The sequence below is a fragment of the Mus caroli genome, chromosome 5 (assembly GCF_900094665.2).
Source record: "Mus caroli chromosome 5, CAROLI_EIJ_v1.1, whole genome shotgun sequence".
In the NCBI taxonomy this organism is placed as follows: Eukaryota; Metazoa; Chordata; class Mammalia; order Rodentia; family Muridae; genus Mus; species Mus caroli.
In genome coordinates this window covers 81,613,586-81,625,185 of record NC_034574.1, presented here as the reverse complement: position 1 = coordinate 81,625,185, position 11,600 = coordinate 81,613,586, and the positions used below count along the sequence as shown (strand labels likewise).

At 36.1% G+C, this 11,600-nt stretch overlaps 1 protein-coding gene across 1 annotated transcript in view; it reads right to left on the bottom strand.

Annotated features, from left to right (window-relative positions):
* Positions 1–10,622, bottom strand: part of Muc7 (mucin 7, secreted) — an 11,162-nt gene extending 540 nt beyond the window's left edge. The window contains exons 1-3 of the mRNA XM_021163990.1: positions 10,544–10,622; positions 9,322–9,390; positions 6–374 (exon numbers count right to left, since the gene is read on the bottom strand). Of these exons, the coding sequence (XP_021019649.1) occupies positions 6–374; positions 9,322–9,375 (423 nt within the window). The 5' untranslated portion in view covers positions 9,376–9,390; positions 10,544–10,622. The remainder of the gene's footprint in view (positions 1–5; positions 375–9,321; positions 9,391–10,543) is intronic.
* Between the last annotated feature and the right edge of the window lie 978 nt (positions 10,623–11,600).

The window sequence follows — 11,600 nt, the reverse complement described above, 5'->3', positions numbered from 1 at the left end:
GTTGCATTTGTGGTTGTTGCTGGTGTGGTTGCATTTGTGGTTGTTGCTGGTGTGGTTGCATTTGTGGTTGTTGCTGGTGTGGTTGCATTTGTGGTAGTTATGTTGGTTGGTGCTGGTGTGATTGCATTTGGTTTTGTTTTATCAGAGATAAACTGGTTATTAGGAACGCATCGAAAATGGCGACCGATCAGCATTATGGTAGTTCCTGGAGGGCACATCTTATGCCATTGATTGTTTTTTGAAAATTTTGGAGAGTTTGGAATGAAAATATAGGAATAATGTGGTCTTGGATATCTTGGGTAATTATTTGGGGCTTGTGGATATTTTCTGGCAGGGAATCGTGAACTTCTTGACTTGTAATGACTTTCACCAGGCTGTGGCAATAAAAGAAAAAAGAATCTTTTAAATCCCATTATTTGAATTTCAAACTTTAGCATATGTAACTATATTTGTATTAATTATTATTTTTATTGTATAAGTTAGAGGGATAAAGTATTATTCTATACATGTATACAACACATAATGGTCAAATAAGGGTAGTTAATATTTTCATGTTAAACATTTAAGAATATTTTGATGAACTCTCTGTCTGTGTGTGTATATCTATATATCTATATATGCATTTATATAGCATATATTTGTGAAATATAGGCAATACCTCAATCCTCAATCCACACAATGATCACATGTTTGGTTTTTGGAGACTTTGAGCACCTCTCTTTCAGTTATTCATAAAGTATATATTTGGTTTTTATAAAATATAGTCACCTCTGTGCTGTAGAACATTAAAACTTATTATTTTATTATGTATAAATATGTTTTGTGATTATTTTATTTTATTTCAACACATAGTGGGTGGAGCTTGGGGACTCTTATGGAAGAGTAGGAGGAAGGATTATAGCCATAGGAACTCCACAGGAAGACCAGCAGAGTTGGCTAGCATGGACCTTTGAGGCTCTCAGAGACTGAACCACTATCCAGAGAACCTATGTTGGCTGGACCTAGGCACCTCTGGATATAAGTAGCAGATGTGCAGCTTGATCTTCATGTGGGTTCTGAATGTCTGGAGGGGGGTTGGAGGGTGAAGGTAGAGGTAGGGCTGTCCTAAAAGCTGTTGCCTGTCTGTGGGATATGTTCTAGCTGGGCTGCTTTGGTCTCAGTGGGAGAGGAAGAGCTTAGCTTCCCAAAGACTTGGAGTGCCAGGTTGAGGGATATCCAGCGGGCCTCCACCCTCTCAGAGGAGAAGGGCATGGGTGTGGGGGAAGGATCATGGTAGGGGGTGACCAGGAGGGGGCAGTGAACAGGATGTAAGGTGAATAAGTAAAAAAAAATTACAGTAAATTAAAAAATGTGGGGCCTAGATATACTATTACTGGGCATATAATCAAAGGAATCTTGAGGTTTGGTCTGTTGTTATATATTATAATGCTAGGTGCAGGCCCCCAAAGCGTGGTTGCCCCAGAGAGGAAAGTGTCTGAACTATAGACGTAAGTGAGGCTATGTGATCTTGCAATCCAAGTTATTTATTACTAGTAAGTAATCAGCCTACAGCCTATATCTAGGCAGAATTGAGATAGGTGAAGTTTGGGGTTCAGGTGTGTGTGTGTGATCAGAAGAGACCATGGAGAGATAGACAGGGGGAGAGGGATAGAGGTAGGGAGAGGGAAAGGGAGATGGATAGGGAGAGGGATGGGAGAGGGAGGGGGAGAGAGAGGGGGGTAGAGGGAGGGGAGAAGGGAAGGGAGAGAGGGAGAAGGGAGAGAGGAAGCGGAGAGGGAGAAGGAGAGAGAGAGAGGAAAGAAGAAAGACACCATGAAATAGGAGTAAAGAAAGCATGGCCATGAGTGCTGTCCAGTTAGAATTAAGAGCAGCCCAGATGAAACATAGTGAGTAGTAACTTGGGGTTATTGATCGGAAATAGATTTTAATAGCATAGAGGTTATATATCTGCCCAGCTTTAGTGCTGATAAAGGCTTAATGTAAAGAATAAAAGTTGTTTCTTCTATCTGGGAACTGAAAGATCAAAGGCAGGTTAGAATCCTAGAGCAAATATTTTCTACAGAATCTCAGTGTTACCACAGAGACACATGGGTATCCATATTTATTGCTGTTGTATTAATTGCACTCAAATTGCCGCTATAATTAACAATAACAAGGAACTGGAATCTGACTAGATGTCCATAAACTGTTGAATGAATAATGAAAATGTGATACCTGAATAAGATTTCATTGTATCTATGTAAAATTATATACTTACAAGAAATTAGTAGAATGAAAAATAAATTATATTAAGTAAGATAACCTAGACCCCGAAAAACGAATACTACATGTACTCTCTTGTATGCAGATTCTAGGTTTTAATTCATGTGTATTTGTGTGGGATCCAGGACAAAGTAGACAAGAGCCTAGAAAGTAAGCTCTGTGTGGTGGTTTGAATGAGAATGGCCCCCACAGGCTCATCTATTTGAATGCTTGGCCCTCAGTTGGTAGAATGATTTGGAAAGAATCAGGAGGTGTGGCCTTGCTGGTGTGTGTCCTTGTTGGGGCTGGCTTTGACAGTTCAGAAATGCTTGTTATTCCCAATTAGGTTTCTTTCTCTTTATTTTGTGCTTGTGGATCAAATGTAAGCTCTCACCAACTGCTCCAGTTTTGGTAACCAGACCTTGCCAAGACTTTCTTGGAGGCCTTGATTAAAGGACAAAGTGACCACTAGTTCCATGTCCTTGTTCTAGAGCAGACATGTTAAGGTCCAGTCTGGGGCTAGAGCCTGTGCCTTGAAGGTTGCAGTTTTCATTCCTGAGAGCCTCATTTTCTCCCTTTGAGGGCTTTGGTTATCAGACCCAAGGCAGCAGATGTTGTTTGAGGCCTCTATCCTGTGTTCTCTTTGCCACATTATTTGATTTAGCTTTCTGTTGACTGCCAATTATCCCTCTACAAGTACTGTCTAAGATGCTCTGCTACTACTACTACTACTACTACTACTATGATTACTACTATTCTTATTGCTACCAATTTCACTGCTTTTTCTTATTACTCTTCTTCTTCCTCATCTCCTCCTCCTCCTCTTCTTCTGATTTATTTATTTTATGTGTGTGAGTACACTGTCACTGTTTTCAGACACGTCAGAAGAGGACATTGTATTCTATTACAGAAGGTTGTGAGCCACCATGTGGTTGCAGGGAATTAACTCAGGATCTGTGGAAGAGCACTCAATGCTCTTAACCATTGAGCCATCTCTCCAGCCCAAGATGCTGTACTTCTTAATACACTTGCTTGGTATGATCATCAGCAACTTCCCAGTCCTAGCTATCTGTCTTCTTTATTTCTCATCCTTAGTCCTCCCCTTTGACAACTTGATGTTTGAAATCCTTAAGTTTCTCTTTTATCTCTGGCTACATTATTTTAGTGTCTAATAGCATTTAAAAGCCCAGATATTAAATAAACCCATTCTTTAATTAATATACCACTAAAAGGGTAGGCCTATTAGAATATAATAAAAATCAAACACTTGTGTTTTTAAAATTATTTATGAGAGAATAGTCACAATACTATAGGTGTTATACTTAATTGCTGAGTAAAACACCAACTTATTTTTATTATACAGTTAGTTCTTAAAATGGGAGCTTTGACTATCACTTCTATTACTATTATATATTTTGTCTCCATTCAAATATATTTCCCTGTAACTTCAATATTTGATGACTTTAAATTCTTAAGCATGATTCAATGTACCCTTGGGGACTGAGATTTTTATAGAATTTATTATTATAATTAAAATATGTAGAGTAATGATTGATATGTGGTAGAAGCTCAAAACTAATGAGTAAAGAATGAATACATTGGTCTAAAGTAACTTTAAGAAAATAGTTGTAAATGGAATTGTTTAAAATTGCTTAATTGTTGAGTAAAGAATTTTCTATCATCTACCATTATTTTAACCCTTAAGTAGCCATAAACAACAAAAGCTAGTTCCTGATGCTTAGAATATTTTAAAAGTGTAAGAGTAGACACTCACTAAATCTGAGAAGTTAGTACAAGTAGTTTCCAGGTCAGATCATTACATGTGCTCTTGGGTAATCAATCTTTCCATGAGTTCTTGAGAGAGGAGGAGGGATCTAAAATGCTTTGCATTGAGATATGGAGATACAGAATACAGGAATATGAATACCACTGACTATTTATCCTTAAGAGATATTCATTCAATTACCAGATTGGATTAAATGAAAGTTTAGTTGTATATTTTCTAAAGTAAATTTTTGAAGCAGATACTGCTGCAGAATAGGTGAGGAATTATGGTGTTTGGTTTAGACCTGTAACAGGAGGGTGATCAGACATGGTTAACATCAAGTTATGATTTGAAGATAGCATTTGCTGAAGTAGTGTGTCTGGAAAGCGATAGAGTGAAGGATGATTACAAAGTATTTTTGACATATGTAAGTAGATTTGTAGCTAAAGATGGAGAAGAAAATGGTGTAGGGACAGTGACCTGGGGTACTCTTGACATTTAAATTTCATAAAGAGGAGATATATCTGGACTAGCAGAAAACAGAGAGTGTTCATTCAGGTAGGCATAAAAACCAACAGCCAGAAGAATGGAGTAAAACTAAAGATCTAGTATTATATAGGAGACAATGGTCATATTAAATACCATTAGTATCACCATCATGAGAAATGACAATCAACTGTTTGACAAGAGTAATTTATTCCAAATCATGAGAGCAAAGTCAGCCTGAGAAAGGTTTAGGAGAAAGCCATATAATAAGTGCAGATGTAGTTCTTTCCAGAGGTCAGTAGCCATTTTTAGAAGAGTATAAGTCTAGTGGAGAATTAAACAAACATTAAGGTGATGTTACTACACATGCATATGCTAATGGAAATAGCCAATAGAGAAAGGAGAACCTTGAAGCTTATAGGTTATATAGAGTGTATAACTGCAGGATGAAAATTCATAGGGGAGAGGAGTGTGATAGTTTGCAGCACTTGAGGCATTGCTCTTAGAACAGGGGTGATTATCGTTAGTTCTGTGTAACGAGAGACAGGACATATGTGTGTAAGTAAAAACAGTTAAAATCTTACTTTATGATTGACATACTATGAGAACTAGGGTAAGTTATTTATTATCTGTGTTTTTACTTTCTCATTTATAAAACAGAGGCTATAAGAATATCTTAGGAGAACTAATGAAATTCAGTAACTCAGCATGCTATTTGGCAATGCATATTGCTTAATAAAACCTAAAGCTCACATTTGCAAACTCTAATGATGAGTTAAGTCAATCATTCTTTTTCAGCAAAGTATTTGGTTTTTTTTTTTTTTTGTGTGTGTGTGTGTGTCCCCTATTGCCTTATTAAGAGTTTCTGTAGGCCTAGAATAGACAAAACTAAGCTGTGGGCCAATTCTGACTTGCTTGTTTTGGTAGAGTTTTATTGAAACATAGCTATGTTAAATTAGGAGCTTCATTGGCCCAGATGACCAGTTGCTGGTGGGAGCACAGTCTATCACAGTTTCAGTTTATTGACTCTTGGGCTGGGTGTTATTACCAATCCATTCAGTGTCTTCAATGAGGCCATCAGCTCCCTGAAATCAGATGTTGTATTTATCTATTCTTCTTTGTACTCCTAGTATGACTTAATAAGTAACTGGAATTAAGCAAATGAGAATTTCAAATGTTCAAATACATTAGAAGTTTCTCTCTGTTTCTGTCTCTGTTTCTCTCACTAAGTATTCTGTATGAAACAGAAGGTATCCTAGTTGCGGTTATGTTTCCGAGGTTGTGAACTGACTCAGTACATTATTACCCATTACCGAGAGAGAAAGACCATGAAACCCTATGAATTTACTCACTCCATCCTGTGTATATTAGTGCCTATAAAGACAGATATATTACCTCCTTCAGATTTTGACACTGTTTCTTCTGCTTGTGTGTTTTTTTCTCTTTTCTTTCACCGTATCTTTAATCACGTGCCATTGTATATCTTTCAACCTCATATACAATGGCAAATGTGTTCTGTCACATCCTCTAAACACTCCCCATTCCCATCCTGGATTGCAGATTTAGTTTATGGCCTATCTTCCCCATGCTTCTTGATGCTGTTGGCTGTATGTGTTTACTGCTGTTGTTGTTAACAGTTGTTATGCTTATGGAATAGACTGATGAGTAGTGGGTGATCATGTAAGTGTTCTGGGGTCAGTGAATTGCATACGTCAGTGACAAACAGGTTCTCTTACTTTATTTCAAAGTTCCAGTTCTTTTGTCACTATAGAGATTTTAGGGGGACATTTTTAAAAACCTTAAGAGGATCTCAAGAACTAGATACTCAGGATTTTGTTTCCAATGGCATTAGCATCAGAATTATCTAAGAACCCGACGAAACCTTAGAATCTTGTGGCCATGCACAAAATCTTCAGGGGATTTGAATGATTGTCAGAGTTTTGTAAGTTCAAAGAGGTTTTAGTATAAAAAATATTTTAAAGATTTATTTTTGAATTTAATGTATATGAGTGCTCCATCTGCATATCCACCTGCATGCCAGAAGAGGTCATCAGAATTCATTATAGATGGTTGTGAGCCACCATGTGGTTGCTTGGAATTGAATCAGGACCTCTAGAACAGCAGGCAGTGCTCTTAACCACTGAGCCATCTCTCCAGTCCCTATATATAATATTCCTATTAGCATATATTGAATTCGTAGACTCTTGACACATTGTATGGTTCATGTTATTTAAGTATATATACTTGATATAGTTCAGAATACTAAGGGATTAATTAATTAATTAATTAATTCATTCCAGTTTTCTTCAAGACAGGGTTTCTCTGTGAAGCCTTGACTGTCCTGGATCTCATTCTGTGGACCAGGCTGGCTCTGAACTCCCAGAGATCCCCTGCCTCTTCCTTCTGAGTGCTGGGGTTAAAATCATGTGCCACTGCCACCAACCATATCCCTTTTGGTTCTATTTATTTACTTTTAAACATAGCTAATTCCATATTCTGTTTTAATTATAGTTCCATGTGTTAAGCTTTATTTTTTTAGGCTTCTATTTCTTATTCTTGAGAATGAGAAATGGTCAGTGTATTAGTGGCTAGAGATTGCTGCAAACCACATTCTCTGTGATAGAGATGGTAGATCTGTACTGGAGCTGGAGGACCTGGGCTAGAGATGAAGGATATGGGCTGGAAATGGAGGATTACAGCTTTTCTTAATGTGGCAAAAATTTAACTTAACAAGTATAGACATCTGAGAACCCTCTCCATCAAGCAATGAATACAATAAGAGATTGCTGCTAGTATAATTTTAAAAGTTATGTTTTAAGATTTTTATTTATCAAAGAATATTTTATTCTTATATGAAAAATTATCTTCTAAATTGATACTTTTAAATACATAGAACCATCTGGTTTAATATAACAGATTTCTATAGTCTTTTAGACTAGAAAAACAGGGGGTTTTTGGAGGGGAAACCAGGAAAGGGGATAACATTTGAATAAAGAAAATACCTAATAAAAAAAAAAAGAAAAAATCCCAGAAACATAGTTTTAAGTAGCACTTGCCTATAGCTTGGGTTTGCACAGTAAAAATTTACAGTGAATGTGCTTTGAGGAAACCAGTCTTTTCATATGCTAATTAAAATTAAAATCATGAAAAATATACAGTTGTCAAGACTTCTCAAGACCAATGCTCCATGCAAGGCTCCCCAAACATTGTCTATCTACTAATGGGATAGGGACTGATAAAGAGAGTACAATGCCACCATCTCCTTTATTGATACCTGGCAGGCACTGTTGGACACTCTGATCCATTGTGTTCTGTCTGCCCATTTACTTGTCTGTGGGTATTTGATTTGTGCTCTACTAACATTTTGGAAGCTCAGACAAAACTTAATAATGCAACTTATGTTTGAGGGATTGCTACCAAATGTAGTTTAGTTCAGCAGAATAAATTTGGCAATCATTCAGTTAGATTTTTTCATATGGTGTATTACTTTTAGTTGAATTATATTAAGGGGTCTCTTTATATGCCTTATGAAGCTATGATGCTATACCAACTTAATCTTAAGAAAATTGATTCAAATTGTCTTGGATTCCAGCATACATAAGGTACCTATGCAGCCTTGCTGCATTGCTAGGCTTTATTTTCTCAGGTCTGAGATAGGGTCCAGAGATGTCTATTTTTAATAGTAAAGCAAATGTTTCTGAGAGAGCTGTCCTATGGAATAAAACACCCCTCTATTTCAACCTCATCTGTACAGTCATCTAAATGTCACAGGACGTTTCAAAGCATAATACTCCTTAGCTCATATGACTAGATTGCTACTTGACCTTTGTCTATTGTATAATGTATATGGATACTGAAATACTTCTCTTGGGTGGATAGTATCTAATAAAGACTCAATAAAGATCTCCATTTTAAAATCAACAATAGTGCTTCTGTTATCCAGCCCTACGCTCAGTACACAGTATTTGCTCAACAGTTGCTAAGATGCAAAACAGACCCTCAGCCTTCCAAATTCTGTCTTCTCTATACTCTAGTTTATGACACTATATACTGAGGACACTGTTCTCTCAGATTTGTATAACTCTACTGATGTTTTTGTGTGTGTTCTCGTTATGACCTGCCAATCATTTTATATTATATGTTTTTAGGGTGTTTGTTTGTAGGTTTTTTTTATTTTTTCAGAGCTTAACCCAAATTTCAACAGTTTGAATTAACATTGTTTATTAAGTGAATGATAGTGCTGAGGAGAAAGTCCAGTCAGTCAAACTCTTCACTTAGGATTTTTGTTTCTATATTTACTTTAAGTAATTTAATAGGAATGCTTTATCTATGGCCAGCACATTTTCAGGAATCAGAGATGCTCTTTAATTTTATTCATGTGTTTCCATTACAAACTATTGCAATAATCATTAATTTGTGTCAGTACTGCATGCTACCCTTTCAGGGAATTTATCATGTGAGTTCACTTATTTATGTTACCATTATTATAGTCTCAAAACATTCAGGAGACATTAACTTGAACTATTTGAAAATAAAAAAGAAGAGATATTTCTAGATAAGTGCTAGAGTGCTCCTTCCAAAGCTACCTGGCCTATCTTGTTCCTTTATGTTCATATTCCTTCCTTGCTGTACTTGCTGGCCTCACAATCTGTAAACACACATGAAACAGAAGGAGAAATCAAAGCATGTCCATAGTGAACATGAGCCTGACACCATGTCTGAAGTGAAAAAGGCTATTGCTAGTTAAAAAACAAAAACAAAAATATAAGAAGTCTTTTGAAGTTTTACAAATAAGTGAGTCAGGGATGTTTGCCTCTAGGGGAACTTACCATGAAATATGAAGTCAGAGCCAACAGGCCCAAGATGAACATTTCATTTTTCATTTCTTAATGTTGCTCCTGAAAGGTCAGTGATTGCACACAGTTAGTCATGTCAGTAGACAGCATTTTTCTTAATTTAAAATGAAATCTTAGAAGGCATTCTGACCCTAGTCATGTAACATGGTGAACAAATGCTGGCACCACATTTCATGATGCTCATGCATTTTAGAGAAGATAACAATGTATATACACAATAATGTTGTTATGTTTGTGGTCTTGTATAACAGAATAGTATTACCTTATTTTTTGTAAGATAACTCAAATAGTTATTTAAAGGACTGCTCTCATGTAAAAGTATATTAAAACGATCCTTGTTACTTTTAGGACAAGTACTTTAGGATGAAATAGTTTCTTTGTACTTTGGAGATGTTTACTTGAAGCTAGTAAACTTTATAGATTGCTATATATTTGAGTCTAGGTATTGTCAGTGTGGATAGATTATTGTGAAAATAATATTTTGGTAAAACTATTGAGGTATTATCATCACCACTCTCATTCTTCGTATCAGTCTACTGAATGATATGAATATTGCTCTCATATGCCTTGTTTTCAAGCGATTCTCAAAATCCAATTGTGGCTAATCAGCCTGTGAATTGGGTGTAAAAGTTTGGACTTTAAACTAACAATAACGCCAGAGTGTATCCTAGTATTGTGGAAATGATTCTGAGAATGCAAAGCTCAACTACTAATATTATGTCGACAAGGGCTCTTGTCATCTTTTTGCCCTCTGTTAGTATAGGAAGAGCAGTCTACAGATGCAGCAGCTGTTATTGTCTCTGTAAACTGCTATTGTGCTGCCTTAAAAGTAGCTTAAGTTACATAAGAAATGTAACTCTAACAGGAACAGCAGCAACGCCAATCTATGTTTATGTCTTCAAAGTTCTTATACTCATAATTTACTGTAGAGAGCACTAAAATACATCAGCTGAGAAACCATCAGATTGTAAAAATTGGGTGACCATTGTGCAGTTATCCAGGTCTTCATATCCCCTCTCCCTCATATCTTATTCAGTATGCTCTACCACCTAAAATACTTCGTCCTTAAAATATATTTGCAATTTTGGGGTAACATGTTTCTTTCTCTTAAAAACCATAAGAATGCTTCATAATAAGAGCAAAACTCAGAACTGTAAAGTCAAAAATCCTTATGTATTTACAAGCAAGTACTCACCTGGGTAGGAGATTCTCCTTTGGAACAGTCAGTTGTTGCTTAAGCTTACTTTTGCCAAATATTCAGTTTGGTTAGATACTGTTGAAAATTCAGGAAGAAAGAGAACTTTCATATAGCACATCCCTTCTTAAATACTAGTCTCTGAATCCTAGTAAATAGACAGTAAGATTGACAGAAGATAAGATGTATTGATAATGTTTACTAAAACAAAGAAGTGATAGTTGAAGCTCTCACCTTGGCAACTCCACCCACGGCACTGTTACCCAGCACTGTCCAGCAGGTTGGAACTCTGCAGTGTAGGGGGTTCACATGGAGATCATTATTATGTGGGGGATATTTATAATATTTCATTCTCAAGCCCCATTCCAGAAGATTTTGAGAAAACACCTTTTATAAACAGCCCAAGTGTTACAAGTTACATTTTTATTTGTGATATATTATACCATGTTGTTGAGCCTAGAGCTTTCACATGGCTAGATTTATGTATTAGATCTGACACAAACAGTATGAGTTGTTTTATTTGTGAAGGCATTTATTTTGGAGAAAGGATTTTGAAGAGTGGGAAACTAATAAGGTTTGAAAACAGCAGAAAGACTTTGGTTGTGGGAGATGAAAAAAATCAATAAAAGACATTGTTTACTAACCTTAATTTTATATTCCATTCCTAGAGGTATAATTTTACTTAAAGAAAGTATGCACACCCATTTGAGTCACTGAAATGGATAAGATGGGGATTACTGTACACATGTTTTTCTGTAGCTAGTGACAGTTTTTTAAGCATAGTAAATGTATTTTAGGTTCTGTAAACACTTGCTATTTTCAATATCTGAAAAAGATGAATAGATCCAATGCATAATAATCTCTCTAGCCTAAGAGAGAGGGTAGTTACAGAAAAGTTGTCTAATCCAATTTAAATTTACGTTTAGAGATCATAGAATTTTACACAATTTTATGTTTAAAATAAATCCAGGTACTGAAGGGAGGTAGTCATATGCAATGCAGTCTGCTTATTTGGGAGAAAATCCCTTTTTGCTGAATGTTAGACTTCATTCTCCAA